Genomic DNA, 16,365 nt, shown 5'->3' on the forward strand with positions numbered 1-16,365 from the left:
AGTATCTTAGAAATCAGTTGCTTCCAAAATCTGTTTTCCTGATGAATAATACTGCTGTCAAGATATTTCAACAGAAAGAAGCAAAGCCAAGTTTTTTTTTTTTTTTTTTTTTTTAATTTACACCACTTTGAATGAAAGTCTGTTTACTCTGAGAGTTTTATCCTGTTACTCATGGTCACCTCCAAATGCTCTTCACCTAAAACCAGTAATAACAGCAAAGAACCTAACTAGTCTTGGAAATGCAAGGCACATTTTGAAGAGGGATGCAGAATTATTGAGTTGCTACACTGCACTGGCAGTATTGTTCAAATGCTCTACCCAGAGCTTGCTGTATTTTGGTAATTGCTGCAAGGACTTCTATAAATAACTTTTAACAGTTCATTGGTAAAAATATTCCTGAGCTTTGAACCCAGGTGCTGCATAAAATTTCATTATCTCCCCATTACTCAGTGCAAATATAATGCTTAAAATCTAACAGGGCTGGTGGTACACACAGAGATTTGTCTCGCAGAATAAGGGCTGTGATAAAAAAGGAGCCTTGTGTTAAGGGGTTTCTCAGTCCTACAATATCCTGTGCCACCAATTTCCTATGGCAAATTCCCCTGGCATCATGCCAAGAGTATCATTTTTCTAATTGACTGTAAAAGCCAAATACAGGTATTACCTCTTCATTCCCTGAAATCCACTATACATTTTCCAGATGTTGCCTGAAAAATTTGGTTGCATATGACCAGGGCTGATCCTACAACCTGGAAGTTCCCTTTACCACTTAAGACTTCTTGAAAATGAGGGATGCTGAATTCCTGTGTGTTAAAAGATGTGCCAAAATCTCTCAGCAAAGCACTGGAATACTGGAACCGCAGCCCCAGGAGGTAAAGGCCAGTAAGCACTGTGCTCCATCCATCTCCTCTGTATGCTAAGCCCAGCTCATGGCACAAATTTGCTTTGGAATTCCAAGGAAACAACCTACAGAAGCATCAGGTGCACCCCTGTGGAATGCAGGTGCACCCAGCTAAGAGCTTTCCCCAGCTCAACCCAAACACTGAACAGCCACAGGGGATGTGGCTGAAGTTCTGGGATCATTTCTCCATCAGGGTGTGGCATGTGAAGCAGGGAGTCAGACTGACAAGTGCCATTCTAGCTGGACCATTCTGTCAGAAAATTAAAGCAATTAAAGCCTCTTTAGGTAATAAGGAGGTAATAGCCTGTCTTAATGGGCTTTTGAGGGTAGAGGTGTCCTGATCACAGGAATGCTTCACCTGCAGAACTGGCTGTGAGGATACACCTCACCAAGGGGGGCCAAGCCTTTTCCTACTAATTTCTATTTTATTTAGCATAAATCCTAAAGGAAATGAATTTCCTGATCTGATCTTCTGAGCTGAGAGCAGCTTAATGCAATTGGTGACAGATTTCTGGTTGCTCCCCCCTTCCTGACAGGTGTCCTGTTCCTACAGACAGAATCCAGCAGTGCAGTTTCACTTTCATTACTGACCCAAAATTCAGTGATGGGGGAATGTTTGTCCTATTTAAAAAAGAGATTTATGATAAATGTGTGTATATTTTATATATTTATAAATATATACATTTATTTATAAACATATTTATATATACTATAAATATATTTATACAATGAACATGAAAAGCATTAACACAAATCAGTATTTCCAGAAGGAAAGTCCCACTCTTTTTTTTAATAGTTCTGTAATAAACCTTTTGAATAAAAGTACAAAAATTCAAGCTTAATCTAATCATGGCAGACCACACCCATCAGGAAGGCAGGAGCAGTGTCAGGACTGAGTGTGAAGATGGCATTTTCCACTTTCTCAAAATGAGAAAATATTTTAATAATATTCATTTTTTTTGAGGAGTATAAATAGTTTCTTGCCCTTAGTTCACATTAGAAAGGTCTCTGGGCTGACTAATAAGTCTAAGTTTGCTAAAATGAAACCTTGGCAATTGAGACCGAGACAGGAAATTTACAAAAACGCATTTTCAGATCTCCTCATGCTAAATGACTGAAAATGTCTCAATTTTAAATTGTTCTTGATTTTAAAGCTTTCTTAAGTTACATTTAACATTGCCATTGAAGCAAAGCTCATTCTTTTAGCAGAATGCTCATTTAAACAAACACTTCCTGACAACAAAGAAATGTGGATTGATTTAAATGCTGGTAAAGTGTTGAAGCATCGACACTGATATCCTACTAATTTTGTTAAACACTTGCCCAAACAAATACACACTTTATATTTCCATTGCCATTTATTAAATGGTAGGAACAGGTAGAAAAATGTAAATCTAGCCTAACTCATGCTTTCTAACTTGATTCCGAGAAGCAATCACCCACTATGGCAGGAAAGAGCAGCTGTGTGGGGCTTTCTCTATAGAAAGAAGGAAATAAAAATTTTATAATTGCTGTTTCTATGTCTTAAGCCATGAATTCTTCAGGCCATTACCCATTCCATCCTGGGCATCCCCAGCTCTGAGCTCTGGTTGCCCATTTTGCCCATGGCTGAAGCATCAAGACTCATCTGCACCTGTGCAGTGATGCTCACGCCTTAACTCCCTGGTTTGGTGCAGCTCAGGCTGTTATTTCCAAGGCTATTAACCTGCCAGCTATGGAGAACATGCCTGATAAACCAATGAGCCCTTGATAAACCAATTAGCCCTTTCTCTTTGTAGCTGGACAGAGAATGCACTCCTTGCAAGCAAATCAATACACAAATTTATTTGTTTTCTGGCTCATTTATACTCAACACTGCAGGTAACCCTGTCTTGCTGAGTATCAGACGTTTCTCCCAAAAATAACAGCACACAAATAACCTGGAAGAATAGAAGGAAGAGGAGAAGTGGGAAAGCAAGCACCTACTTGTCTGTAACTATACACACATGAAATGGGATCCCTCTGTCAGCTGGGTCTGTGTGGATGGAGCTGGTGACAAGGACGATTCTGGTGAGGAAGGCAAACTTTTCACTGCCAGTCATACAGCAAAAGAAAGAAGAGTACAAGTTACAGAAGCCATAATAAAGATCAGCTTGAAAAAGCACCATTTTGAGCCACAGCAAATATAAGAAATCAATGAAAGCTACACAAGTTAAAGGCTTAAAATCTGATCAGCACAAAAAGCACAGCTTCAAGGGAGAGCACAGCTGATCCTTAATCAGGCTTAGAAATAACTAGTAGAACAGCAAACACAGGAATGCTGATGTTTTATGTTGCCAAGAAAGAGGGGGGGGGGGGGAAGCGAAATTTAAGTAGTTGGGATAGGCCCAGACCCACCTTCATATCCCAGCTCAGATGAACTAAGCTTTCTCATTCTGCTGAGCAGTGCAAAATGCACAGACAAGTTCTGGTTTTGATTATCAAGTCACAGAAAGGATTGCTGACTGCACTACAAAGGTCCAGATCACCTTTTATATCCATAAGTTGAACCATTTGGCTTTCTTAACCATTCCCATCAGCAAATAATGTCTTGAATTCTATCTTCTCCCTTCCTCCTTCCCTACTCACTCCTCCCTTTTTTTTCCTTCTTTGCACACAGTTTTGCTTTATTCCACTCTTCTTTTCTTTTCTGGTGGCAGAATAGGCCACCACTAGTCATTGTACCAGTCAGGTGCTGTTTTCTGTTTGCTTCATCTTTCTTACTCCTAAAACATGGCCAAACTAGGGTCTCTTACTTGCTATTTTAAAACACTGGAAACTGTCAATAATTCCACAATTTTGGGCATATTTAAGGTCACCCAGCAGCAGGGAGCACTGGTAAAAAGTCTACATATACCCAGGACTGAGATGAAAAAGGAAGGATTTGCTCCAACCAGCAACTACAGCATGACTCAATTTCTGGCAACAGTTATTTAAATCCCTGAATTAGCAACTATAAAAGCTATATTAAAACCTCAGTAAAATGGAGTTTCTGTAGCTGCCCACTGGGAAACTATTTTTCTGTGCATTATAAAACTGTACACTTCAATGTAGACTAGCTCAGCATTTTCAATTCACAAGGTTTCAGAGCATCAAAAGACACAATGAAAATGAAATAAAGTTTTACATAGGTACTGGATAAGTTGTGCTTCAGTCAAACTCTTTTCCATACCTGCTGCTGCTTGATTTCCTTTTGAAGACTGTGCTGCTAATTCAAATGAAGACACAATCCCTTCTTGTTCTTGAACACTGAGTATTTCACTTTCTTCTGAGCTGCTTTTGGGTTTGTGGTTTGCAACTGTGGTCACACTCTGCAAGCTGCTTAAAAAAGCACAGCATTTAGAACCTGCTCTAACTTAATTTCAGGTGTTAACCACTAAGTATAGGAGCTATAATTTAATTTTCTCCTGTTAATAGAAAAAAGTTGCAACTTGCAAGTCTGGGTAGCATAAATTAAGCAGGCATTTTGAAACCTTTCTACTTTGTGTAGTTACACTTTTAAAAAAGCACCTAGGATTTAATTCCTTTCCTTTCTGCACTCCTGCAGTTTCCTACTGCTGCAGGGTCCTGTGACAAAGTCATGACCTAAAGTGAGATCTCACTTAGGACCTGCAGTGCAACTTACACCAAAGCCATGAATTGTGAGAGAGAAATATCCAAGATATAATATCCCTCCAATTCTGCAACCCTGCAAAGCAGTGAGGGAAGAAATGAAGCAGGAGATGTAGAATAAGATGTTTAGTTTGCTCCTAAATTAATCAGCAATAAAGAGCATGCTATGGAAGCACTGTCTGGAGCGTTCATAATAAACTGATACAAAGCTTGAAGTGACATTATTAAACACATTTCGGAGGCCAAGACAAGGGTTATGAATGCATTCTGTTTATAACTGGGACAACACCTGAAAATAAACACTGCTTCACCCTCCAAGTCATCAACTCTGACTGAACCCCTGCAGCAGAGTCAAGCCTCTCACTAGATTTCCCTATATAGAAACCGCTCAAAACCATAGAAATAAACCTTTTCAGTTTTTATGGCAATTGCTTGGTCCATTCAGTTAATAAATACAGCATGCAAGTTTAAAATAGCCTCTGAACATCTTGTTTGATTTTTACCTTATATCACCATCATGTGTTTCTTCCAATTTATTTTTCTTTTCTGCTTTCTCTTCATTACTCCCTTCTTTTGAGTCAGATACAACATGTGTATCTGATAAAAGATCATCAGTTTTTGACAGCTATAAAAAAATTGAAATCATGAAACAAAAAGCTGTAACACACACTGAGTGGCAGATAAGAAATACAGTACCAGGAAACAGTTTTATTAACAGACAAATTTTGCCATCATGTATACTTAGTAACGCAGAATTACATAACTTAAGAAATTTTTATCAATACCTTGCAGGTTAATAGAGTTATCCTAAAACTTCTACCAGAGGCCAGGGGCAGGGCTTGCCTTAATAACTTCCAGAACTTCTCTGAGCTCTTTGGATTGCAGCCTGCCTGTTTTTTCATGCTATCCCTCTCTTCATGATACCAACAAAAATCCCAGATGCTGCAATATTTTGTTGATAAGACTGAATGCTGCTCTTAAGGTCTGATTACATAGAAACAATTTGAGTGTATTACATAACTTTCCTTTTGAAATAGTTGTATATTCAACAAAGCAACAATCTCTCAATAAGGAAGTGTTCCCAATAGATAACAATAGAAATTAGTTATTTGATTTTACACCATTCTCCATCAGATGTATATATATTTAAAAAACTAAATATAAAATACGAAAACAAAAGGATGAATAAACAAAAGAAGGATTAACTGAGGAATATGAATATAGAAGAAGAAAAAACCTCTACACAATACTTAAAAAAGAAATTAAACTATAAACAGGGTATGATTATGTAGAAGCAATTCTAGTAACCCATTCTTCACAGTCAGTCTGGTTTTGCTGAGTGTTAAGGGAACTTTAGTACCACAAACATCAAGGTAATTCCCTGCCACGTGTGTTTCAAACTATTTCAGGGCAGAAATCAAAGCAATGAAAAGTATAAGTATAGGTACTGCCTGCTTCCATGTATAATTTGTTGTGTCAGCTTTATTCTGCTTTCTATAAACTATTTGATGCACTACAGCCAACTAAACAAAATTCAGGAACAGTAAATGGCTATCAAAAATTCCACTGGGGTAGCCTAAGCAGTGAGTATGTCAATGATTATTATTATTTAAAGACCACATACAAGAAAATTTAATGTCTCAGCTATAGACAGATCCCATTGAATTTTGTGATTCTCTATAGAATATTGTATTTTTAACAAGAAGTCTTTATCTTCCAAGCAAAAGGAACTGGCTCACTTTCCCATCCTCTGGTATGTGTGTCTCAAAATAGTTTGTTACTGCAAGATAAGCTGATGAACAGTTTAATAAGGAATAGTTCTGTACCTCTTTAGTAAAACTTGAATTATGTCATTGAACAGTTTAATAAGGAATAGTTCTGTACCTCTTTAGTAAAACTTGAATTATGTTCTGGATCTCCACCATTTTTTGGTTGTGCTATTTCCTCTCCAGGACTTCCATTATTTTGTTTCAAATTATTTTCTCTGCTGGTGCTGTCAAACTCCTTCATGTTACCAAACACTGTATCATCCTTTTTCCGATTCTGAGGAATAAAATTGGTACATGGACGTATTGTTACAAAAGTTATCACAGTTCTGAGCCTTCTGCTGCCCTCTGATTGATTACAAAAAAAAAAAAACTTGGAAAAACCTTAAGCATAGATTGTAATAAAGAAAATGGAAATCATTAGGGACTTGGAATTTTCTCATTTTTGTACCTTTCAAAACAGTTCAGCCTAACATTTCTTTGTCTGCAGGATTATTGTACTTTCTGCCCCACCTTCCTCTCCAGCATTTCAATGTCACCCTTATCTTCTGAAATTTCATTCATAATTAGCTCAGTCACAAATCAGCTCAGCAGCATTCTTACTTGCATTCATAAGCACTGCTCTTTTTATAAAATAGCTTTTTTCTGGTTTAAGAACAAAAATCGATAAAAATCTGCTTTCAGCACAAAATTCTCAGTGCACCTGCATGCACTTCCTCCAATTATCTTGGGTATACTCCAAGCCTGTGGTGTGAACTGATTTAATAGAGGACAACACAGTATCTGATAATGGCAGAGGATATTAATTATTTCTTTAAAAAAATTAATCCATTGCACAGAGAATAAGTTGATATAAAAATTTTGAGGAAGGATGGTAGAGGTGACTCAAGATTGTGAACTGTGAACATGATACTGGCAGAGCTGAAGGGAGGATCATCTGAGAACTGGAGCTGAGAAAAATAGGAGCCATGGAAGCAGTAAATCTCGAGGCTGAACTCCTGTGATCTAACACATGCACCCTATTAAGAGGAAATTCCACCTAAGTCAGTTCATAAATCAGTCTCTGCTCTCCTGAATTAAAGTATGCTCCCCTTATCATCTGCTCGTCCTAACAACAGTTGTGAAGCAACTTCCTTTTGGATTATGGTAATCACTTCAAAATTACACAGCAGGCCATTTATAAAATCCTCTTCCCACTCCAATTCTTAAATAACCAAACCACAGTCAAAAAGACTTCCAGCAGTTAATGCCATTGCACCATATTTCTAAAAATCAATAGACATAAAAATGATGCTTTTAGAAATAAAAGCTATTACTCAGCATAATACCTCAACCTGGGGCTTTTAGTCAAATAGCATTCTGGAACAATTAAAGTTATTGTAGAAAAAGCGACTTTGTAACATGGACTGTTTGCTAAATATTCAATTCAGAGATCTTCTCATTTACTCTGTAAATTTATTATCATCCACAGAGGTCTGATTTCACAGAGGAGACTGAGGAACATGGTGCAATGAACAGAATTACTCTGAATTCTGGTCCCACTCTGCTGCCCAGGTCTGACACACAGGACTGCAGCTCCCTCACCCTGAGGTATGGAACCACACCACAGGGAAGAGACAAAGCTTAAACTTTCCTTTTCAGTAAAAAATACTGAAAGAAACATCTGCAGAGCTCTGCTTGGCACGACCTCTTCTCGAGAAAGGAAGTGTTAATCACAGAAATATTTGTAGCAACTCCCTTCACATGTAGCATTCCTGATGTCAGCCCAAATGCAGATGCTCTATTGCAAAGGCTAAACAGGAATTCAGAGTCTTCTGGGGATGCCAAGGTTTTGAAGAAAAAGTAACTTTTGTATAGCTCTGGAGCAGAGAGGTGAAAAAACCAACCCAAAATGCAAAGCTGAAACATCTTTGGAAATACCCGATTTCCTGACACTGCGATATATTTAATCTGCTTTTGGAAAATCAGGTGTTTAAATGCCTACAAAACAAAAAAAGAAGGCATTTCCATGCCAGTAGAAAAGCAAATAGTAGTAATAAAAAAAAAGCAATTAAACAGTGTGGTCTGAAGAAAAAAGTATTCCAGGAAATTAAAAACCCAAAGTAGCCAAAAATCGACCAAAAATCAGGTCCTTTAAGCTACTGGAAAAGAAAACTAATTTTAAGTATCTAGAAAATAGTAGGCTGCCTAATATCTGCTATTATATATTTGGGTTTGGTTTGGCTTTTTGGGTTTTGATTGTTTGGAATTTTTTTAGATATATATTCAGAATAATATTTCCTAGTCGATGACAATCAGTTGTATCTTCCTCTTCTCTCCCCATCCTTTACCCATGAATAAATTTTTGGGCAAATAAACAAGTTTAAGAATGGTGAAAACAAAAGTGTGGGTTCTATTTTAATGTATTTATGGGCTCAAACACCACAGCAGAAGAGCACCACTCAGGAGCTCTGATCATAAATATACATTCCTTCCTAAAAATGTTGCAGATGTTTGAATACATTACAGGCAGAAAAACCAGCGTTGACTCCATTTCAACATCAACAGAGTCATGATTCTCTCTGATCTTGTTTTCAGTCCCAAACCTTGCAATTTCACCTTGTTTGCTGTATTTGACCACAACATCCTGCCCTGCTCCCAAACATCACATTGCACAATCAAAGGGACGTGGATTTGAGCTGTTTGTTTCCCAAAAAGGCAACGAAGTGGCTTCTACCATTAGGTGTAAGCACAAAGGTTGTCCTTTTGAGTCTGAGACCCCACAGTTAGTCTCAAATCAACTCCTTTGGTTTTTAACTGGACACATCAAAGCTTTAGATCACTTCAGACCCACCTGCGCCAGTTTGAGTGGATTGTCCCTGACATAGGACAAGCTCTGGGAAGGAGACTGCTCTGAAACACCAATTATGTTGAGTCCTTTCCTCTTCTCTCTCAGACAAGCTTGTTGGTGCCTCTTTATTCTTTCCATCTGCTCCTCCACAGTCATTCGAGGCCGTGAGCCTTCTGCAAGGCACAGCTGCTCCACTGCACTCCTTGGTCTTTCCTTAAATGGAAATAAAAAAAAAAAATATATATATATGTTTCACCAAAAAACTAAGATTTCAGACTGGTAACTTACCAGAAGAGATCACCTAATGATTTACTAAAGAGCAGAAAAATAGTGAGCAAATAAAGACCTCCTACGTATGTGAAAAAAAACAGTACAAATACCAATTATCAATAAATGAACACTGAAATGCAAAATGAAAGGAAGGAGTAATTTGCTCTTCTGAACAATAAAATTACCATCACCAATAACAAACATCAGGAGAATGGGTAGATGCTCTCTAAGCCACCCTCTCAAGCTGAAACAATTTACCAGACATTATAAAACTGGCAAACACGAGATATTTGACTGAGACAGAAACATAATTGAAATTTAATGATCCAGGACATTTATACCAGTTGATCTAATAGTAATTTCTGCCTTTTTATTTCAAGAAAAACTACAGCTGGGCATAATTTAACTGCAAGTCCAGGCTGAAACAAAGTGAATTTACTACCACTTAAAAATCTGTAATTCTAAGCATTATGTTTTTCCCAAATAACACCAATTTACCTACTCTTCTTGAAATTCACTGGTTTTCAGGCAGATTCATACTGTTTATGACAGATAAAAATGACTTCAGGCTAATCAGCTGCATTCAGTACCCTTACAGGAACTGATTTGATTATGAAAATTGGTATTCTTTCTCCAGTCAACATCCTGGGAGTTTCTCTCTCCTCTCCCAGTCTTCTCACAACTTCTCCTCTACCATTTGTGCTGTAACTCTGGCAAAAATTTTCCTCTTTTTTGCATGAGCTCCATGTAAATGTGTGTCTTTAACCCAGAGACTACAGAACTGTCTAATCTGAATTTCAGGCTCATCACCTGCATGCTGCTGACTACATCCTTATTTTCTGGCTGCTTTAGCTATTTCCCAAATTGTTTTAGAACTGAAATAAATACAACCTGTATTTGTTTTAAAGGGGCTGTTCAATTGCCAAATACAAGTGTTTAAAAGATGCTTCATGTGCTTTCAACTCAAGCCTGAATTTCAGAAGCTTTATCATTTCCCACTCAGCTCTTGCTCAGTTTGAGGTTCTCCATGCAGTTTAACATGCACAGCATTTATAATTTTATCATTCCTTCTAGAGCTGTCTCTGTTAGAATTTTGGATGTTCAGAATTTTAAACTTTTTGTGCTTTTAGGTATAGACTTTTAAGAAAACAATCCATTTGATTTAAGGTTGTAGAGAAAGTTTCTTAGATTGAACGATAGAACTAAGTGTGTAGTTTAAATAGAAGTGTGTAATATCACATAGTGGAAAAATTAAAGTTTAAAGTTTTAGAATATAGTAATATATATAAAGCTAAGACAGAAGTTTTAAGGTAGTAGCCAGTCTTTTTTCTTCACCTTCTTTACTTTTTTCTTTATGAGTTTGAGTGGGACTTTATAATTAGACAGGAAAGTCTGCATTGTGGGACACAGGTTATTAGTTATTGAGTTAAAAGTGAAAATAATTTAAGTGTCATTTCTTAATTAAATAGCTTTTCTTTAAAAGACTTCGTAGAGATAAATATGGAGCCATTTTGCAGTTTAATTAGTAAAATGCTGTAGAACTCACTCTTTGTAAGATTGTAATATAGATAAGAAGTAATAAACTTCTGAGTTCAAACACAAAAATACCATCTCAAATGCTTTCAATCCCAACCCTGACCACGCAAAAAAAACCCCCAAAAATTACAACCAGTATAATTAATTAAGTATATAATGCCTAATCTAGTATATAATGCTTCTCTAATAGTGATTTTTCTTTTTTTTTTTTTTTTTGGTAAAGATCATGAAAATAACTTCAATTTTTGGACTAACTACCAAATTAAAAAAAATATAATTTAATCTAGTATATAATGCCTCTATAACAGTGATTTCTATTTCGTTCTTTCATTTTTTATTTCTTTTTTTCCTTTTTTTGGTTAAGAAAATGTAAATAACTTCAACTTTTGGAGTAAATCCCAAACTTAAACATGTATAATTTAATCTAGTATATAATGCTTCTACAGCAGTGATTTTTATTTATTTATTTCTTTTTTGGGTAAAGATAATGAAAATAACTTCAACTTTTGGAGTAACTACTAAACATAAAAATAAACATGTCCAACACTCAAAGGTCATTTTAAAGTACCGTTCTTAGATCTATCTTCTTGTTCTTCCTCAAGGTGACATAGGATGCTATTGTTGAGGACTCTGGTGTTGGGGATTTGGTTCTGGGCGGTACAACTCCCACAGGGAAATGTGAGCCTGCAAAACAGCAAAGCAACAAACTGAGTGCTGTGCAAAACACTGCCAAAACTGGTGATTTGTTTTCTAGAAAAGACACATAAGTCAGCCTTGGGAGCTCTTCTCCAAAAGGCAGATTCAGAAGGTGGTGTTGAGGGTTGGTGGGTGCAGATATGGAAAATCCAGGCAGCTCCTGGATGGGCTCGTTGGTGTGTGCACACCCATGCTGATGTCTGTGTGTGAATGAAATCACCCCTGAGCCTGCTCAGCTGGTCAGTGACAACAGGAGCTGAGGATGTTCTGCTATAAAGCAGCAGTTTGGGTCTCCTTTGGACATAAAAAAGGATAAAACACAGCAGAATTCCATTTTCCTTTTGTGTCACCTTTATGTACCACGCACGTCCCAAATATTCCTCTCTGACGTGTTCCCATTTCTCTTTAATTGCTGATGTTTGAAAAGAGAGGGAAATGGCTGGCATGGGAAGTGTTCAGTACTGTAACCACAGTGCACAACCACTAGAAAAACCTTTTTAAATTTCCTCTGAAAACATTTATTTTTAGAACCATCCTCAATAAGAAACTTCCATCATTGAGGTATAACTTCTTAAAACAGCAAGGCAGAAAAAACTCAGAAATGAGCTGCCTTTAAGTTTTTTTCCTCATCAGCTTAAAAACTTAAGACAGAATGACATAAAAATGTTTCCTGTGGTGGCTTACACACTATAACAGAACTGAAACAATCAGCAATGGTTACATTTTCCCACTGCATGGGGACTGTTATTGTGAGCGAATGCCCAGAACAAGAGATGTCTGTTAGAAAATTCATCTGCTCACATGATATAACACAGCTATGATAAACCACACACTGGAGGGAGTTTTAGAATATACAGAGCCTCTCACTGCTTGCTACCACTGCAGCTATTCTGTTCCACACCTCTAAACATTTATCTTAGAGGAATTTGCACTACTGCTTTCCCTGACTGAGGACTGTTTTTCTACAAACGGACAGAATAAAATAATTTCTGTCTTTGAGACAGAAAGCAGATTAAAGGTGCTTAAAAAGTGTTGGGTTTCTTTACACAGTCAGTGTAGATTTTCTCATTTTGTCTTTATCATTACTTCACCTCTTGACATAAATTACTGTGAATAATCAGAAACACCACAGGTCAATGAAACCTAGGCATGCTGTCAGAAAGACAAGTTTCTCTATTTAGGTCATTGATGATTAGCAAATCTCAGGATAAATATTCCATTTTCTGCCACCAAGTTAACAAGAAATTAATTATGTGCCTTAACATTGTATCTCAGCAAATACCCCAGAGAGCCTGAATTGACAAATTGTGTGGTAAGTGCAAGCTTAATTATATCACAGGGCCATTCACATAGTTTATACCCAAACTGTATGCTAATCTCAGTTTTAAAAACCTCTATGACCATTCTGATGGAAACAATATCTTTGTAAAAGCATAATTTTTGGTAAAATTCTGTTACCATCACACCAGCCTGCTCTGCGAATGCTCAGTCAAAGCACCAAAACAAAAGGCAGTGATCCTGCTGCCACTGGCAATATCAATCCTTAGGGTAAAAAAATAGCTAAGTTTAGGTAGTTTTCCTCAAAGCTATTAATATGGTTTTTGGGAGGTGCTAAAGCTGAGCTTTTTCCTGAAGTCACCTTTAACAAACTATTCTGTGTGTTTTAACAAACAGAATTGAGAAGCACTTCCTGGTAAAAGACTCTACCAAGCAATTAGTAGCTTTTATGGGAGCTAGATGAAGAGAAGAATCTAAAGCATTTAGCAATTGCCAAGACCTTTATTGTCTGTACACTCCAAGGTCATGATCATTATTCCTATTATATCAGAGGACAGAAGGCAATTCAACAATTACAAGATTAAAAAAAAGAAAAAGACATTGTTTCCCTGCCTTATGAGAGCCTGAAAATTCTGTGGTGCTGCCTTTTTGGACGTTCCAGCGACATAACATCGGGAGCTTGATTCAAAAACTCAGTAATTGTTCAAGGGCAAGAACATAAAATGGGTAATTGTTCAAGGGAATGGTGTGTGGGGAATGTGAGTGATGTGATTAGACATGGTGTCAATAAGGATTTCAGGCTTGTTGGTGAGTGTAATGTTTGATTTTTCTGCGGTGTAATTGAATGAAATTTCTCTAGTCATATAATTAAATCATTATTTTATTGTGGAAGCTGTTCCATCAAACTGAGAAATGGACAGGCTGCAAAGGCACAAACCTTGAGGCAGCTTCTACAACACAGCTGAGCTCTGCACTCCTTGTGAGAAAGCTGAAAGGTTGCAAACACCGTGCCTGGGGACCAACCTTTAGTAGAAGATTCTGATTCTGAAACCGGTTCTGTTTTTTCTTCACCATTAGACTCATCCACTTCTGCTACTGTAGTTAGCTCAGGTTCACTCTTATAAAGCCTATAATCAGGACCCTGAGAAACAGCAAGGGATGAGGTAAATTAACAGGCACTTTGCTACAAGTATTTATGTCTTAAGACTCAAACCAATTATTTTGTGATAACTCTGCTCTCACTTGAAGACAGTGTTCCATCCTTCAAGTGGTATGGCAGAAGTGTTTTCTGGTAGTTAATTTGAGTAACAACATTTGCAAACAATCAGAAAATATTGCCATAAAAAGGCAGAGTTGTGGGGTTTTTAAAATGATCTTCTGGAAACAAATTGGTATAAGCTTCAAAAGCTGAGCCCAGAGCTTTTTAAAGAACCAGTGAGGAGAAGAATCTAAATTTATGAAATTTAAGTCTTAAGACATTTTATATATGCACAGAACAGATGACAGGAGAATGTGAAGAGCAAATGATGCAGCTCTAAACAAAACCAAATAAAAGTGAAACCATAACACAGAAGTAGCCAGATGAGTAAACAAAAACGGTGGCGGTGCAAAGGAGGGAGGATGCTTCAAGAATAACGTGGCAGTTTAAGCCACTTACACAGTAAGATCCATTTCTCTGATATCCTTGAACTTGGTACATCTTCTTTTCTTCTGTCAGATGTACTGGGCCCCTGCTATAACAGAGCAAGGAGCTGCTATCACTGGGCAGAGGGGGGATTATGGGAGGATGCTCTGTAAAGTCATAGGACCGAGGGAGTGGAGGACGAGGTGGGACTACTTCCTCTTCCTAAAGATTGTAGAATAGTCACCTTATTTAGACATGAGCACCTGGTACAGTTATTTATAACTTAAAAAGAAAAATATATTACCATGGCTACAGCAGCTATAGATTTTGCAGTTAAAGGGACAATGTCACATATAACAAAAAGGAAAAAAACAAATCTAGCACCTGTGCTTTCTGTTGAACACATACAAACTCCCTATATATCATACTTTTAGAAATTAAATCCATTATCTTTTGAAAGATTTTACATAAATGAGACTTTTAGAAAGTTCTGTAAGCCAGATGGATATTGCACACACTTTAGATAACCATGACAATGTCCCTTTAAAACTGTAACTTCCAGCCAGATTTTCAGAGGAATTGAACATTTGGGAGCTCCCACAGTCTCAGCTCTTCTTGTGGGTGCTCTGGCCATCTGAGAACCAGGCTCAATATCTGAATAAACATATAAAGCAATGTATTTCTTCCCATGAAAAGTGTGGTGGGTAGAAAACATAAATCAGGGTTTATATTTCTATGTTAAAGAGCCTAGGGAGAGGAAAAGGTAAGAAATGGAAAAGAGAAACATACCAGTGAGAATACAGAGACACAGTACAAATGAGTGTTAGAATTACTAGTGGAGCTATCAGTCTTAAAAACTAGTTCATAATATGGTGTTTTTACATAAACATACTGAATACATCCTTCAGACATCCTTAAAATATTCACAGTAACACTTGTTTTTTATCATAGCCATGTTACAATTTCCATAATGCTAAAATAGTAAATATGCTAAAACCATACCTCATTTTTATATTTAATAGAAGAAAATGTCCTTGATACCATGATGCCTGTTCGGGGAAAGGTGTGGGGGAAAAAAAAAAAAAGAGAAAAATGGTTTTCAATAAACAGCTTTTAAAATATGAACTCTAACCTCTTGCTATCAACCAATACACCAAGCACCAATTTAAAGTAATATTTGCTTCGTTCTCTTCTTAGTCATTGTGCCATTTTTTCAAACATAGAAAAGCAATGATGGAGCTTTTGTTTAAAAAATTTATATAATCCGGTTTCATTCTTTATTGCTTACCTGCCTCAGAAGAGCTTCTTTGCTGTTTATGTTTAAGTAAACCCTCCATGACATCCTGAATTCTCCAGAGTTCCTTCTGAATCTGAGCACGCTGTATCCCTGCTGATTCAGTCTGCCAGCAAATAAACAGCATATATGGCCACTAATTAACAAACTTAAAAATGTATAATTTAATCTAGTACATAATGCTTCTATAACAGTGATTTTTATTTCTTTCTTTTTTTTTTTTGTTTTGTAAAGATAATGAAAATAACTTCAACTTTTGGAGTAACTACCAAACTTAAAAATGAACACATCCAGTGCTCAATGCATTGCAAGTGGAAAAAAAAAAGAGAAAACCTTTCTCTCTCTTTAGACTACACTGCATACTCTTTCATAGTGAAGGAAAATAAAATGCAGTAATGATAGACCCTCTCCCATAAAGCATTCAAATATTGTCTGGAACACAAAGTAAAAGATTGACTCATTTCGTAACGCCTCAGTCAATTTGAGAGCAATCTGCTAATTCAAACTTCCCTTCAAGAACAGAATTTCATCTTTGGTCTC

At 36.9% G+C, this 16,365-nt stretch overlaps 1 protein-coding gene across 6 annotated transcripts in view; it reads right to left on the minus strand.

Annotated features, from left to right (window-relative positions):
- Positions 1-16,365, minus strand: part of PLEKHA5 (pleckstrin homology domain containing A5) — a 159,403-nt gene that overhangs the window by 3,070 nt on the left and 139,968 nt on the right. For 3 of the 6 annotated variants that reach the window (XM_066550906.1, XM_066550908.1, XM_066550910.1), the window contains 10 exons: positions 15,820-15,931; positions 15,534-15,580; positions 14,565-14,753; positions 13,931-14,048; positions 11,502-11,617; positions 9,131-9,340; positions 6,416-6,574; positions 5,035-5,156; positions 4,092-4,237; positions 2,867-2,971 (listed from right to left, as the gene is read on the minus strand). In XM_066550906.1, the coding sequence (XP_066407003.1) occupies positions 2,877-2,971; positions 4,092-4,237; positions 5,035-5,156; positions 6,416-6,574; positions 9,131-9,340; positions 11,502-11,617; positions 13,931-14,048; positions 14,565-14,753; positions 15,534-15,580; positions 15,820-15,931 (1,314 nt within the window). In that variant the 3' untranslated portion in view covers positions 2,867-2,876. Of the gene's footprint in view, positions 1-2,866; positions 2,972-4,091; positions 4,238-5,034; positions 5,157-6,415; positions 6,575-9,130; positions 9,341-11,501; positions 11,618-13,930; positions 14,049-14,564; positions 14,754-15,533; positions 15,581-15,819; positions 15,932-16,365 lie in introns of those variants that run through there. The other 3 variants (XM_066550907.1, XM_066550909.1, XM_066550911.1) reach the window with 2 other exon arrangements.

This window comes from Molothrus aeneus, chromosome 5, assembly GCF_037042795.1.
Source record: "Molothrus aeneus isolate 106 chromosome 5, BPBGC_Maene_1.0, whole genome shotgun sequence".
NCBI classification, from domain to species: Eukaryota; Metazoa; Chordata; class Aves; order Passeriformes; family Icteridae; genus Molothrus; species Molothrus aeneus.